Here is a 17,261-nt window from a genome sequence, read left to right on the forward strand (position 1 = left end):
TAAAGATGATTTATCCTTTTCCTAATAATAGTCATTATGCGAATCAGCTATTGTACTGTTGCACTACTTTGCATTTTGATCTTTTAGCATAGTGAGCCTAGTGTGTGATATGCAAACTAAGATAGTTTGGAGACCACCTCAAGAAATTTGAAGCTAATAAGGGTAAATATAGGCCCTTGGCAGAAGGAACCCTTCCTGGAAAAGGGTGTATTTCTGATTAGACTAGGATCTTTTGATTCTTATCAAGAGACTAAGGCAGCTCATAAAACTGATAATTTGAACTAAAAAAAGTAGTCCAACTGGTATAATAATAGCTCTGATTCAGCCAAAAGACAACTACATGAAAAAGGAGAATCAAAAGGCTAAGGTGCAGATGCTAAGGCATCTAGATGTCCATGTTCTTTGAGCACCACCCTACCAGCACTCTGTAATATGTTTATTCTTGCTCCTATTCTTCTCTCTCCTTTCTTGCTGTCAGCTGTTACTTCTTGCTGCCAACAAACTGTCTTAAGATATTACTTTTTCTTTCTCTTTCTAATTAATTTTCCACTTCTAATCTGTTATATGCATAGTTGATCTTTTTAGAATTATGTCTAGAGTAAGAGTAAATTGGCTCTGTGAAAGGCAATTTTATGTATAAGGTATCCGAGATTTTAACACATGTCTCTGGTAACATCTGGTCTTTCTGTTTGTCTGTTTGGACTTTTCTTTTTCTAAGTTGTTTTATAAGTAGCAAAGATTTCCTGGTATTTGACTTTTGGAGAGGCAAAAAAAAAATCTTACTATATTTTTGTTTATGAATTGTGTATTTTATGTATGTAGCACTATATACATGGCAAGTATCTGGTATGATCTTCAGGTTAAAATTATGACTTACCTTTTACTAAGGCTAATTGATGGTTAAACAAGACTTTCCAGTACAGACATGCTGGCATTGTATACATATCTTTAATAAGAGGAAAAGTGAAACCCAGAAATTGACCAATTGATCTTAGACATTAAAGTATGAATTGTGAAATATGCTCTTTGAAACAATGGAAAGCAAGGACAGGATTCTACATCAAGGAGACTCTTTCTGTGAATTTTAAGTCCAATTTTCCTGCTTAATAAGTTGTATAGAGGCCAGAGATAATGTCAGGGCCTGAGTCTTTCCAGAAACACCATTTTTTCTCTGTAATATTTTGCTTGTTATAACTACTATGTCATCTTAGTCTCTTGTGTGCAGTTATACATGTCAAAATGTCCTACATCTTTTGTTCTCCTGTTACCCAGCTTCTTTATATTAGATGTGTTTCAATTCTTTGAAATTATTTTTCAGAATTTTATTCTGAAATAACTGTACAATGATTTCGTTTTATAAAAACTTAAGTTTGATTTCATTCATGAAAACAAATAAGAAGTATACTTTAAATTTTGTGTTTCTGTTAAATCTGAAGAGTATTTCAGGCTAGTAATAGCCTTCTGTGAGTATAACAGTATTTTGTATACAAGAGATTTGCTTCCAAAATGCCACATTTTAAGGTTATAATATTCTTGGAAAGTGGGAGAAACTGTTCACATCAAAGAAGGCATTTTTATTACATTGGATTACGCAAGACTTTGGCCAGCCTCCTTAGCTTCATCTGTTTAAGGGTTCATTTTCGCTTGTTTGGCACAAGTCCCAGTAGAGGCCTTCAGAATTGTGGTTAGCAACATGAATGAATCACAAACTTTGGACCAGCTCTTCAGTTAGTAGAGCTGGCTTCCTGCCAAAAAGACAGTGCCTTATATGGGGTCAGGGCAAAGCTGTGATTCGTTGAGCCTTGCATTGTATAGAAAACATACTTGTGATGCCTGTTTGCTTTCTTTTAAAATAAAAACAAAACAAAACAGAAAAAGCAGCAGGCTTCCAAGTCTAGCAAAATAGAAAGTAACAAAATAGTGTGCAGGTTTTACTAATGACAGTTAAGCAGTGGAAATATGGCTCTATATAGTTAAAATACTAAAAGTAGAAGTTGGACGTTTTGACCTTCTTAGCATCCTATGATGTAAAAGACTAAAAAGCATGTTAGACATCTGTTGTCTACATGCCCTTATTTTGTAGTGGTTTAATAAGATTAAATAGTCATATGTTCACATGGTTACCATGCCACTGGGTTTTGGTATTGGCGACATACTTAGAAATTAAAGCAGGAATAGTTCACTTTGAATGTCCTGATCCTTTTTTATTTATTTATTTATTTATTTATTTTAATTTGGAGTTATGCAACTTTTCAAAAATTGAAATGTAATGGTAAAACAAGTGAGAATGAAATTTGCTCTTCAGATAGTCATGAATTTTTGCTTATATTTGTAGGCTGGAAAAAATAGTTATTAGGTCTATCAGGAGGAAAAGCATTAATATATTTTCAAATATAATTCACTTATTTTTGTAATTCTTTTTATTTAGGCAAATACCCTATCTGGATCTTCTCTCAGTCAGGCACCATCTCATATGTATGGCAATAGATTAAATCCAAATTCTTCAATGGCAGCTCTTATAGCTCAATCTGAAAACACTCAAACAGGTAAGTTTTCAAGAATTTTTAAACTCCGAAGTTCTTTTACCCTTACCCAACGTGATTTTCCCCTCAATGGCTCATTTTATTTGAAAAGTCTAAAGGTGTGCTTTATATAGAATTATGCCTTTTTTTTTTTTTTTTACCAGAAGAATCACAGTAGGAAGTAAATAGTATGCTGTGCTTGAAAATAGTTATGTGGTTTTTTTACTGTCTGAAATGTAAATGTTTAAGCAGAGCCATCAGCAAGCAGGAATGCAACAATGTCTCCTGTGACTTCTGTGATTGATGTGTTCAGTTCTCAGTTCTATGCAATGAAAGTAACATAACACTGGGCTTTTCGGTGAATAGCCTAAACCTTTATTTGCATAATTCATGAAATTGCATTACACAAACTTGGTTAAAAAAATCCTGTTAGAGAATTTCTACAGTGTTTAGTAATCCTGTGAATTTTTACCAGTTGACATTTTGTAGCATTTGCCTCTTGTACTGTTTTAATGAGCTGCTGGATTTGCTTTGTTTCATTCCATCCTTAAGGATTTGTTGACATGTCCAAGTAGTCATGCCTGTTTGGGGGAAGGGAATGGGTTTAGCAGTTCACCAAGAATGGATCAGTCATGTCTTTACCCTTTAAGGGTCAGAGGTTACCTGATTCAGAATAAGGGGAGGAAAACCTTGAAAGAGGCCAGATAGGATGATTTTTATAAGTAACTAACTGTAGGAAATACAAGTCACTTTTCAAGCAGAGATATTCTGTTACCTCAGGAATATTTTTAAGAAATTAAATTCTTTTCCTTTTAATTAGAATTCTGTGTTCCTACTTATTTTTGTCGAATTGGATATTTAACATTATATGTAACTTTTATTCTTGATGTGAGCATCTATGTAATTTATGTGTGTGTGTATGTGTGTGTTATATGTATATGTTTATATATATATAATTTTAGTCTTGGTGTGTCTCTATGTAATACATTATTTTATGACTTGTCTTGGGTTGCAAAGTGTTAAAAATACAAAGCGTAAGGATTTGCTGTGATAAGCATACAGATTAGCTGTCCACCGCTGTGATTCATTACTTTAACCGTAGAAATTAAAAGTGGCTGAGGGGAGGGTACTGCAAATGCAAACCACGCTTCTGTGCTGTAAAATTGAAAGGAATGAAAGAATGAAACATAATCCATGGCCTTCTACACCCACAGAAACGTGTAGGGACAACGCCTTACATGCCATAGTTCAGCAATTCTAAACTGGCAACATACTAGATCTTCTACTTTCATAGTAACTACAAAGTAGTGGTAAAGGTTTTATGTATGTTTTAGGAAAAATTAGGGCAAGTGCTTAAAACCCCTTATCTAGTGAGTCACTTTATCGGCTATGAAATATTTACACTGCAGATCAGGATCTTGGAGACAATAGCCGCAGCCTTGTTGGCAGAGGAAGCTCACCCCGAGGAAGTCTCTCACCACGGTAAGCATTATTTACACTGAAAAGTATAAGCAAAAGAAACATTTTGAGTTTGGAAACTTCTTTATCTCATATCAGCAGAGTGTACATTTGTGAGGCTATAAAAGCATTCTGAAGATAAGAAGCATGTCTGGACAGACAAGAAAAATGATTCTGAATTTATTTGAATATTAAACAGATTTCTAAGCTTTTTAAAAGCTAGAACTTTTAGATTTCCAATCAATTTGAATGCTCTTGTTTTTATTATTTATATATTCAGCTACTGGTACTATTAATGTATTAATTTAGGTAATTCTTTTTGCTCATAAAATCTTAAAATCTCTTAAAGCTACTACAGAGTCAAGGCTTTCAACTTTGGCATCCAGTTTTACTTCTGTTGTGGGGAATTCACTTAATCCTTTAGTCTCTAGTTCCTAATTTAGTAAATGAGGTTCTTGTTGCTCATCTCTAAAATCCCTCTAGTTCTTAAAATTGTTTGAACCTTAAAATTATTTGAATCAAAGTATAGCAAATGTATTATATTATTATTTGAAATTGCCCTAGGGATTGAAGAATTCATATACCATTTATTAATATATAATATATGTGAGGTTATTCCTATTAGCAGGACACTCTTAACCAGAGTTGTACTGAAGGGTTGAATTCCTCTGAGCACAATCTAAGTGTCCCATATCTTCTATTCTCAATGGAGAGAATGATAATAGGAAATGTGTCCGTTTTTTACTGATTTTATTCCACTTTCAGCTTCTTACACCTTCTCCTAGTTTGTTTCCTCTCTGTTCTCAAATTTTGTAATCTCTGCCTCAAGTGAGAATGGAGAGCAGAAGGAGGAAAAAGCCCATTCTAGAGACTTTTTTCCAACTATGGGAAACTCAAAATGTTCAACTATGGTAATTTTTAAAAAAATATATTAAAAATTAGAATTTTTATGTGATAGCTGCCATGAGTATCTGTGTTGCTGATATAATCAGGGAAGTTCTATTAAGAAATTTATTTGTCATTAAAGAGATTAGTACAGTTAACCTCTACTTTTGCTGTTTCCTGGATGGTAGTATATCTAGCAGTGCCTTTTTCCTATATAATTCTTGAATGAACTAAAAGTAGTATTGTTTTTCCTAATTGAACTCTGCAGAAAATTATTATTTCTTTTGAAACTAGGAATATGAAGTACACAATGATAACATCTGACTGATCTCTAATTTTATGCTGTGATTACTTCTGTATTGTTTTATTCTTTTCAAGAAAAAAGTTAATGAATTTTTGTTCATATGTTTAGTAGAGGAAGCATTTCTGTGTTCCCCCTTTAAAACTTAAAATACCATACAAGCTACCCAGAAATTATTTAAGATCTTTTAGTACTGTTTTGCTTGGTATCATTTTTTCATTAGCTAAGTGGATTTTAACACAGTAAGTGGTACAAAATTATTTTTAGCATATATTTCCAACTTTATATTACCCTTTAAAGATCAGCGTGAAATGTAACAGCCTAAATTATCCTGGCATAATAAACTGTTTGGAGCGTGATGGCCAATGTATGTAGCACATGACGTTTTCATATGGAATAAAAAGCCTCATTTGTTTAACTTCTTATTTAAAGACATTTTTCTAGAGAAGGATTTTAAGGCAGTGGCAAAACAATAGTGGTTTGTTAGAAGACCTGACTTGTAGCCCCAGCTCTGTCATTTACCGGCATTGTGTCTTTGGACAGGTCACTCAGCCCCATTTGTTTCCTCAGATGGAAATAGAGCCAATAAGCCAGGTTTGACTTCTCACTAGGTTGTTGAGAAGATCATATGAGATGATTATGTGGAAACACTTTGGAAACTCTAAAGCTGTTTTCTAATGTGTTATGTTCATATGGAAGCTGGGAACATTTACTAATTTAAAACAAAAAGTGGGTGATTGAGAAATTGCATATTCATCTTAATATAAGTAATATTTGTTTTGAAAGTGTTAAGTCATCATTTTAACTACAGATAGGACATTTTAGGAAAATTTGTATAAAAGACACAAAATAAAAATTGCTTTGGTTTTGATAATGTTTCTTAATACTGAAAATACTTACAAATAAGTATTTTAGAATTTAGAACAAAAGGCTCCTTTAAAATTATTAAAAATTTCTTTTTACTAATATTTGATTGAGATTTTGTTGATTGTAAATTAAAATATATTCTACATTAAAATAGATCTCCATTATTATAATTGCTCAATGTTATTCTGATATTTTGCATATTAAAGCTGAATGGTGGATCTCTTTTCTCTTCGGGCTAGTTATGTTAAAGTCTTTCTAATCCTTTTATAAACATGTCTTATAAACATGTTTCAAGTTCTTGTATAGTCTCTTTCAGAGGTTATTGGTGATGTGTTTACATTTTCTAGTTTTGTTTGTTTTTAATCCTCATTCAAGGATATCTTTTCCATCGCTTTTCGGGTGGGGGGGTCAGAGAGAGAAACATCGATGTGATAGAGACACATTGATTGGTTGCCTCCATCACATGCCCCAACCAGAGCGGGAGATCGAGCCTGCAACCAAGGTATGTGTCTTGACTGGAATCAAACCTGAGAGCCTTCAGTCCTCAGGCTGACGCTCTACCCACTGAGCAAAATGTGCTATGCCTTATAGTGGTTTTTAATTATCAAGTATGGCCAGCTAGTCTCTTGATTTTACAGTTTGAGAAGGAAGAATAGTTACTAAATTTTAAGGTAGATTATAGTTTTATTGTTCTGGCATAGGCAGCTTGGTGTTAGAAAACTTGTACAGGAAAGGGGTCAGCATAAGGTGAGAAATGTGAATGCACTCTCCTTCAAAGGGTTCTTCTGTTTAACCTGAGAATTAATGTTTTCAACAGATCCCCTGTAAGCAGCTTACAGATTCGCTATGATCCACCAGGCAACAGCAGTTTGGAAAATCTGCCTCCAGTAGCAGCCAGCATAGAACAGCTTTTGGAGAGGCAGTGGAGTGAAGGACAGCAGTTTTTATTAGAACAGGGTACTCCTAGTGACAGTAAGTATTCTTGTCTTGTCTTTAAAGAAAGATGAAGAGATGGATGGGTGGATGAACTGACACAGAGGTGGATAGATGCAGAAGTCACACTTCATCAAGAATAGCAATAAAATTGTGATATATATTTTATATTATATAGTAAGAAAATGTAATACAGTAGCTTAATAGAACAAATTCTACAGTTTTACTGCTTGAACTTGAATCCTGTCTTTACCTGTTTGTTAGAATCATGGTTATGGGTAAGTTTCTTTAAATGTCACTGTACTTTAGGTATCCCATGTGTAGAATGGGAGTGATAATGTACCTATATCATAGTGTTGTAAAGAACATTGCCTGACTCATAGAAACCACTTAACTATTCACTGATTATTGTTACTGTTTATAATTATACTAATATTGATGCATTGTTTCTCATTGTACTTCGTTCTTATCAATTTTTAACTTTTACTAAAATACACGAGTTATATTTTTCTCTTAGCTTAATTTGAAGAAAACTTGCTCATCTCTGGAGAATTTATTTTTATTTTAAACAGTGCATATAGTCAAGTATGGCCAACTATCTTGATTTTATAATTTGGATAAGAAAGAATAATAATTACCAAATTGTATGTATGTGTGTGTGTGTGTGTGTATATAAAACTTTTATATACTACATTTCATTTACTTTTTTAAATTATATTATATATGTTATATATACATATTTAGTATCTTTACAGTTTTAAGTATTTACGGGTGGACCCTGTGTGAAAAGTGCTAAAAAGTAAAGTTATAGTACAGGTGGTGGTTAGCTGGAAAAGTGGCCTAGTGTTAAAAATATACTTTGAGGGGAAAAATAGGTGGTTTTTATCATTTTGGGATATAAACTTTTGGTGCTTTATTTTATTAAAACAAAACATTTTGCTTATTGTTAGTAGACAAGTGCCATAAATTGGTATTTTTATGAATGGTGCCCTGGCAAAAAATATGCTGAAATTCATGCTGGGATAAACCTTTAAATGATAGCTGGAGGACAGGTTTTGCTTAGTCTTATTGCATCTCATTTGGGTGCACTAAGAGTTTCTTTGTGGGATCTTGAAGAGGAGGGATAATATTTAAATCCTTGGGAAATGACCTTATGTGTTTGTACCATTAGTGTAACTTTTTAAGGCCCTGAGGGCATGTTAAGCAAATACAGTTTTTGAGGACATAGAACTTTTGGTGTCTATCACTGTGGCATAACAATAGCACTCTATTGTCAGTCTAAAAGTTGGAGTTATGTTTGAGGTGATGAGGCAGTACAAAAACAGCCTGTTTCCAGATGAGCCTTCTCTGGGAGTGGGGACTGCGATGCACACACACTGCCCCCTGCTGGGAGATGTATGCATTAGCATGCTGAGCAGCTGGACTTGGAGGTTCCTCACCTGTCTGGTGGCATACTTAGCTTAACTCAGCAAGCAGCAAACAAAAACATGTGGTCTTTATCGTGTTGAAGGATATTGTTGTGGTTTTTTTCCACTTTATGCTATTAATGTAAAATATGGCAGGCCCTTTGAGTTTTTAATTAGGCCTTTATTTTGATGAAAATAAAATGTCTTTTGTTTTTGTTGGGTTTTTTTGAGAATGGAAATTACCTGCACCAGGTGGGTGCATTTTTGGTTATGCTTATATATGTAAAAATATATTGTGGTATATTTATATCTATATATAAATTTAGAAATAAAAACTAATCATTTAGTAATGCTTTACAGAATTTCTACTTTTCTATTTCAACTTATTTCTAAACTTATTGACACTTAAGTCCTTAAAGTACTAAACCCTGTGTGTGAACTTGTCTTTGTTAAAAACGATCCAACTGTTTGCTAGTTTTAGGAATGCTGAAGTCATTGCACCAACTTCAAGTTGAAAATCGAAGATTAGAGGAACAAATTAAAAACTTAACTGCCAAAAAGGAACGCCTTCAGTTACTGAATGCACAGCTCTCAGTGCCTTTTCCAGCAATAACAACAAATCCTAGTCCATCTCATCAAATTCATGCATTTTCAGCACAGAATGGTATGAAAATATTTATTGTGTATCTATGGAAAGTAGGCTAGACTTTCAATACATTTTAAATAAGTAAAAAATAATTTATATGAAGATTTAGAAAAGGAATAATAGGTTATTTCAAAGAGCATAAAGAATCCTGTTTAGTGATGAACCTGAATTTGTTCTAACTTTGCACATAATTTAATGATAAACTTTATTTAAATGTGTAATGATCTTTTTATTGATTTAAAGCTGTGGTATTTAATAAAGATATAGATTTTATTTAAACTGGTCTTAGGATGAGCAAGACTTAATTTTTAAGTGTTTTTAATGTGAACTTCAATATAAGCTTTTAGATAGGTCTTCAATCTTATACATAATGTAATTTAACAAGGTAAATGGTTTTCTTTTTGTCTTTTATTATTCTAGCTCCTACTACTGATTCCTTGAACAGCAGTAAGAGCCCTCATCTAGGAAACAGCTTTTTACCTGATAATTCTCTTCCTGTGTTAAATCAGGTAGTCAGTTTCATTTGTGTATTTTACTTATGAACAATAGTATATCACATTAAATGGTTTAAATTATTTAAACAGTTTTTCTGTGTACCTTACAATTTAAATTTCTATTTTTTTCTTCCATTAGGACTTAACCTCCAGTGGACAAAGCACCAGCAGCTCATCAGCTCTTTCTACTCCACCTCCTGCTGGGCAGAGTCCAGCTCAGCAGGGCCCAGGCGTTAGTGGAGTTCAGCAGGTCAATGGAGTGACGGTGGGGGCACTAGCTAGTGGAATGCAGACTGTAACATCCACCATTCCTGCAGTGCCTGGAGTGGGTGGGATAATTGGAGCTTTGCCAGGTAACCAACTGGCAATTAATGGCATTGTAGGAGCTTTAAATGGGGTTATTCAGACCCCTGTCACAATATCCCAGAACCCTACTCCCCTCACCCACACAACTGTACCACCTAATGCAACTCATCCAATGCCAGCTACACTGACTAACAGGTAAGAAACTTACTTACTTAAATATATTTTAGGTTTTTCAGTGCAACATAATACCATGTTGTCCATGTTTTAGATTGGGATTTTTATGTGCTCCTTCTAGATGTACTCTTAAGAAATTAAAACCCACCAAACTTTTAAATAAGTATATTATTACTGAGAGCCATTTATTTTTGAAACTTAAGCAATTCAGATTAAAACAAAATTAAATGACTTTAATAACAAAACATTAAATATATTCTGTGCTGAAAATTTTGGTCTTGATCTGTGATGTATATTTTAAATACTAATTTTTATTGTCCATGTGTATGTTGCCTTCATGTATCATAAATTCTGAAGAAAAGTGATATTGTAATGAAGATCACATATGAATATTGGTTTCTTAAAATTGAGCTATGTAATTTTGTTAGTTTTATAATGAAAAAATTTTGATAATAGGATGAAGGTTTAAATACTTGAATATCTAGGGAGTGAAACTCATTGTTTCATTGTATTGGAATTTCATTTGAATGTTTGTTCAAAATGAGACTAACATGTTATTGAACATAGTTTTGAGGAATAAGTCATTTTAAATGGATTTTCAGTGGGTACTAGTAAACTTTTTTTCTGGCCCTCTCTTCATTGGTGCTTAATTTTACTGACCATTGGGACCATTTAAAAAGGTTAGGTCAAATCACTCAGTAGTATGTTTGAATTATTTCTTGTTTTAAATATGTGTTACTTAGTGTGGGTTAAATTATTCTTGAATAGTTAAGAATAAATTATTACATGTACATGTTATAAACACATGTAAATTTCTATTCCATAAAAATAACTTAGTGCCTGCTTGGTTTACAATAAAAAAGGAAACAAAACATTTCTCGACAATGTGAATTCTTGTTCATCTGTATGCGTGCTTGCATGTGTGTGCACACACACAAAAATAAATTTGTACATCCATTGTTTTCAAAAAGTGTTATGATTAAAAACTTGACTTAACTTATTAAACATTAAATCGAAGAGTGGTCTTTCATTTTACATTTAAAAATACATTAAAGGTATATAGTAGAAAGTAAGAATTTTAATTTTTTTTCAGTGCCTCAGGACTAGGATTACTATCTGATCAGCAAAGACAAATATTTCTTCATCAACAGCAATTTCAGCAGTTGTTAAATTCTCAACAGCTCACACCAGTAAGTGCTTCTTTTTGATGATATTTGATTTTTATTAGGAGAAAGTTTCTAAGTTATAAATAGATATTCATGTGCCTTATTGATTACCCATTTTGTGAAAAATAACATTATGGGATGCATAATGCAAAAATCGTTTGTCTTGTCATTTGGTATAGTCTGTGATACCAGTAATGACATATTAATTCATTTACTGATATTAGAACATGTACTGTGGTACTCTTTGTAGACTCTGGTGATAGAGTGGTGAACAAGACTTTGTATTTTTGTGGAACTTCATTCTGATAGGGGAGATGGACAGTAAATAAATATATACTTTTTGGTAGTGATAACTATTGAGAAGGAAAATAAAGCAGGATAAGGGGATAGAAAACAGTGGTGTGAGGGCCATTTTTGATAGTATAATCTGGCTTCTTTGAGTAGATGACTTTTGAGCACAGATCTGAATAAAAGTTGAAGGAGCATGACTTTCTGACATGGAAATAGAAGAAAAAGCACATTCCAGGTAGAGGGAACAGCAGTTGTAAAAGACCTCAAAGGGACAAGTGTTTGTGTTTTTGATACTAGAAAGAAGGCTGGCATGCTGCAGAATGAGAGAGGCTAATGCAGAAGAGAGGAGGTCAGATAGGTGGGCTTGGTCCAGAGGTAATAGACTGTCTTGTTTGGCTGTCTGTGATAAGAAACTTAGATTTATTTTAAGTATGATGGAAAGCCGTTGATGATTTTTTTAAACCTTTCTATTATGGACATTTTCAAGTGTACCAAAAGAGAGTATAATATACTAATCACCTAGCTTTAATAATTATCCCAATTTTAAAAAAAGTTTTGTTTCATACATTCTCACTCCCCCCCCCCAGGATTATTTTAAAGAATTAGAGGGCTTTGAACAGAATAGTAACATGACAATCATATTTTAAAAAGATGAGATGAGTTTAGCTACTGCATTATGGAAAATAGTCTTATGTGTGTTGAGAGAGGAGATGGTGGCAACAATAGAAACAGGAGCAGTCTAGGTAGATGTTGGTGTCTTAAAATAGTGCAACACATGTCTGGAAATCGGGCGGAAAACTCTGGAATTTTGTTTGTTTTTGTGTTAATCCTCACCCGAGGATATTTTTTCCATTCATTTTTAGAGAGAGTAGGAAGGAGGGGGGGAGGGAGGGAGAGAGGAAAAGGGGTGAGGGGGGAGAGAGAAAAAGAGATACTGATGTGAGAGAGAGACATTGATTGGCTGCCTCACGTGCCCAACCAGGGCAGGGATTGAACCTGCAACCCAGTTATGTGCCCTTGACCAGGAATCAAACCCAGAACCTTTGGTGCACAGGCCAACACTCTAACCACTGAGCAACACCAGCCAAGGCTGGAATTGTATATATATATATATATATATATATATTTTTTTTTTTTTTTTTTTTTTTTTTTTTAAATATATCTTTATTGATTTCAGAGAGAGGAAAGGAAAGGGAGAGAGAGATAGAAACATCAATGATGAGAGAGTCATTGATCGGCTGCCTCGTGCACTCTCCTGACTGGGGATCAAGCCCACAACCCAGGCATGTGCCCTGACCCGGAATTGAAAGAGTGACCTCTTTGTGCATAGGATGACTCAATCCACTGAGCCACACTGGCTGGGCTAACTTAATTTTAAAATAGAGGTCTCCTGTATTTTTTTGCCCTTTTTGAAAATAAGCCATTCGCTGATGTTATTGACATTTTATATTAGACCGTTATTATCTAGTGCAGCATATTTTTCCCCAATGAGATACTAGTTTTCTTTCTTTGTATTTTGAATGTAACTTAAATTAAAATATTAAAGAAGAAAATAGAAAAGGCAGGCTTTACTGACTGCTGAATTCTGTGACAGGGAACTCATCTTCTCTCACATGTTTTTACCTAAGGAGCAACATCAGGCCCTTCTGTATCAGTTAATGCAACAGCATCACCACCAGCAGCACCACCAACCTGAACTACAGCAGCTACAGATCTCTGGACCAACACAAATACCCATAAACAACCTACTTGCAGGTACTCAGGCGCCACCACTTCACTCAGCTACCACCAACCCATTTCTCACCATCCATGGAGATAATGCAAGTCAGAAAGGAACAGTAAGTATCTTTGTTTCATTATATGTAGTGAAATAATAAAAAGAATTTTATTCACTAATTAGAGATGATTTTCTCCAGTCTCTCCCTTTTTGAAAAATGTATTATGCCCCTGGTAATTTCTTCTTAAAACCAGTTGTTTCAGCAGCTGGGTATTGTAAATACAAAGGACCTAAGCCAGTTCTTTATTCCCTAAGTATATCAGTTTGAATATGTACATAAGGTTTGAAGGCTGTCTTACAGTTTAGCAGTTTTCAAAATGAAAGTACATTTTACTTATAGTGGTATGGGACAGTCCATTCAAAAGAATACTTGGTGCATTGTGAGAATCTAATTTGTTTAATTACAGAGCTAGCCTAGATATTTTAGAAATATTTTTATTATTTTGCTCTGAAGTGCTTCCTAAAACTGACATATTTATAATAAAATTAACATATAAATTTTAGGATAATCCAACTATTTTACCAGGTTACATTTAAAAAGAAAATAAATTATCATCACAGTTATGATGGAATTTAAATTATTAAGTGATAGCATCCTACCCTGTCAATGTATAAGTTAAGATAAATTAGAAATGGATGCAGGAACAGTATATTATACATATAGTAACACACATTTTATGGCTATTTCTATCAGTTCTCCCCTTTGATTAGGTCTACTTAACTGGAGTACATGTTTTCCCTAAATTCCAGGTCAGTGCAGAACCCTGTTAGAGGAAGGATATTGGGATATAGAGTGGAGACTGGATATCAGGAAAAGGAAGAAGGGAAAGCATGAGATGGGAGACTTGGCAAATAAAAGTGTTAAAAATCAGTGTTTGCTGTTTCCCATAACTTTGAAAGCTTGCTGTTTACTGTGCCTTTAGTTTTTAAAAACTATAGTTTGTATCTAGTAACAAGAATTGGTTTAAAATGTAGATTATTGGTTTTCATGAACTCTTCAATGCTTTTTGTTTGTTGCCCTACTGTTTCTGACTTCCTGATTGTAAATACATGCTGTCATTGTCACAGACTTAGTTACCTCTCTAATGTTCGGCTGACATGGGAAATTTAAGTGATTTCATATTAATTTAGAAATTTTTTGTACTGTTTTTTCTTCTTGAGTTTTTTCTTGTGTTAAAAAGTTAATTAATTGCAAGCTAACTTTCTCTACAATATGAATGTACTTTGAATGGAAAACCACCAATAGTAAGTAATAGAATCTAAACAGTATTAGTTACCTAATGCAGAAAAGTAAAGCTGGAAATTAATATTTATGAGTACCTGCTATATACCAGACATCTTAGATATAATCGTATGCATGATTTCAATCTTTAAAATAATAATGGGCTGTAATCCCATTTTTTATAGATTAGTAAAAGTAGACTCAAAGAGATTAAAGATCAAAGGATAAATAGCATATGTCAGATCAGAACCCATGACTTTGTTAGTCCATAAAAATTTCATTTTCCATAATACCATGTTACTATTGTGGAAAAGTTGATTTCAGGGGCTGATATCTAAATTCATTCCTTGTAAGTTCTGTCCCTCAGATGGGCACTTCTCTCTTTGTTTACCGCTGAATTCCATGTTTATAAAACAACTGATAATGTTTACCAGTAAATTTATGTCTTTATATTATGCTGAAAAAGAGCCATGTTGACTTGTAGGAAAAAAGGAATAACTGTATATACACATTTTACCTCACTTATAATTTTTTTTTTTTTTTTTTTTAAATATGTCTTTATTGATTTCGGAGAGAGGAAAGGAGAGGGAGAGAGAGAGAGGGAAACATCAATGATGAGAGAGTCACTGATGGGCTGCCTAGCCCGCAACCCGGGCATGTGCCCTGACCGGGAATTGAACCCTGATCACCTGGATCCTAGGTCGGCGCTCAACCGCTGAGCCACGCCCGGCCGGGCCCTCACTTATAATTTCAGTTGAGGATATTACCTCAAATATGGGCCAAAAATTGATTTAGCTAACGCATCTGATTTTGTTTGTTTTAACTGCAGAGACTTAGTGATAAAACCGGGCCTGTCACTCAAGAGAAAAGTTGACAGTTGAGAAACGTCTAGAAATTGCCTATCCTGCTGTCCTAGCACTTCATTTGGCTGCTGTTGCAGCCCCCTTACTACACCTATGAAGAAATGCAACAAGAAGCTAACTGCACAACAAAGGATTAATTACCACAAGGACATTCTTTTAAAGCTTTGATTAATTTTCTTGTTGCTTTATTGCACTGAAATGGAATTCCCATGTGCCCCATCCCTCACTCAGATTTTTTGAACTTTGAAAGAAAATTTAATTACTAACTTTTGTCAGTGAAATAATTTACATGCAATGAGTTTATCAACCTAAGAGAAATTTAATATAGTTGGTGCACAACTAATTTTGTTACAAATTGGAGAAATGAATAGCAAAACTAAAGACTTATTCCATTTATAAACTATTTGATTTCATTGCATAAGTTGGAATATGAAAATATATTTTGTTTGGGTTACAGTGTGCTTGCTCTGTGAGTCAAAACTTAAAACACATTTCAAGGAACTGTCCAATTTCGTCTGGAATTTTATTGGTTATTGCAAATAAATAGGTCGTCAACTGGGGCTTGGCAATCTTTGTTATAAAAATTTCATTTCTAATGGGATTTGGGCAATTTTGGTAATCAAGTTAGGATGGTAATGTCTGCTTCTGCTAAAGGTAATTTTTTTTTGCTAAATGCTTTTTCTTTAGTGTTAAGACCTACTCATATTTCAAAGAAACTTTGAGTTAAGTGAATTCTAAGGCTGCTGGGGGAACCAGATCAATTCAAAATGAAATACTTCTTTCAGAAAGAGGGGCCACTCTGGAAACTGATGGTTGGGTTTGGCCTGAATCAAGTGCCTGTTAGTACCTCCTTGGTGTTGAAATGGCTCTAGACAGCTGAGCTTGCACTATACTATAGTCAGTCCTTGTAAGTAGTAGGAATAGTCAGTGTTGCACCAGCAGCCTTCCCCATGGTTCTGCCTTTATTAAAAACTTTCTATGCCACCGTAGATAGCTCAGGCAAAACTATTACCTGGGTATTTATCCACTAATGAGTCACAAGAAAAATGAGTGGATTTGTTAAGAATTTTTGTTTTTTAATTTAAATAACTTTCCATTTCTGACGATTTCAAACAAACAAAACAAGACAAGCAACCCACCACTACAGTTCCTGAAACAGGTGAAATATGTATTACAACCCTTCCACTTTGGGTAGCTACACACCTGGTGTGACAGTATGGCAGTGTATAAATTAAACAATTGGGGATGTAATCATTGAACTGTTCTTAAATGTGTGAATTATTAGTGGAAAAGACCCAGCTGTAATTAGACCTCCACTGTGTACTTAGCTGGAAGAACATGTTAATTCTGCAATATGTCTCTTGGTTAAACATTGCACAGTTCTTACCTCATTTCTGTAAATAAGGTTTTGTGAATCTGTTTTTGTATTGTGAAAAATTCGTAAGATAACATTGATATTTTGATTTGTAATATTTCTAATTGGTAGATTTAATTGAAAAGTAAAATTAATTTATTTTTATATGTTCAGGGGAATTTTAAAGAAAGTCAAATCTTTTGTAGATAATTTAAAAAAATCAGTGTGGTTTATTTTACTTATTTAACCCACTGGTTGTTATTCTGTAACAATTTGTATAAATGGTAAATTTTGAATGTGTTGTTATTTTATCTAGATGTAAAATTCCACATGTATTAAAGAAAATGTACAAAGTTTTTTGTTAATAAAATTTAATAATGTTTATAACTCTGCCATTTTTTCTAGTTTTATTGAGATATAATTGACATATAGCATTGTATAAGTTTAAGGTATACAGCACAACAATTTGACTTACATATGTTGTGAGATGATTACAAGTTTAGTTATCATTATCTCCTATAGATACGCAAAAAAAGAGAACAAAAAGTTTTCTTTACCTATGATGAGAACTCTTAGAGTTTACTCTCTTAATAACT

General features: G+C 33.6%; 1 protein-coding gene across 9 annotated transcripts in view; it reads left to right on the forward strand.

Moving 5' to 3' along the window:
• The window catches only part of MLLT10 (MLLT10 histone lysine methyltransferase DOT1L cofactor), a 240,833-nt gene extending 223,781 nt beyond the window's left edge, over nt 1–17,052 (forward strand). For all 9 annotated transcript variants that reach the window (XM_016224702.2, XM_016224706.2, XM_016224700.2 and 6 more), the window contains 9 exons: nt 2,429–2,546; nt 3,932–4,004; nt 6,851–7,005; nt 8,848–9,036; nt 9,439–9,527; nt 9,652–10,013; nt 11,086–11,182; nt 13,078–13,287; nt 15,278–17,052. In XM_016224702.2, the coding sequence (XP_016080188.2) occupies nt 2,429–2,546; nt 3,932–4,004; nt 6,851–7,005; nt 8,848–9,036; nt 9,439–9,527; nt 9,652–10,013; nt 11,086–11,182; nt 13,078–13,287; nt 15,278–15,322 (1,338 nt within the window). In that variant the 3' untranslated portion in view covers nt 15,323–17,052. The remainder of the gene's footprint in view (nt 1–2,428; nt 2,547–3,931; nt 4,005–6,850; nt 7,006–8,847; nt 9,037–9,438; nt 9,528–9,651; nt 10,014–11,085; nt 11,183–13,077; nt 13,288–15,277) is intronic.
• Nucleotides 17,053–17,261: the final 209 nt, after the last annotated feature.

The sequence above is a fragment of the Miniopterus natalensis genome, chromosome 1 (assembly GCF_054644295.1).
Source record: "Miniopterus natalensis isolate mMinNat1 chromosome 1, mMinNat1.hap1, whole genome shotgun sequence".
Taxonomy (NCBI): domain Eukaryota; kingdom Metazoa; phylum Chordata; class Mammalia; order Chiroptera; family Miniopteridae; genus Miniopterus; species Miniopterus natalensis.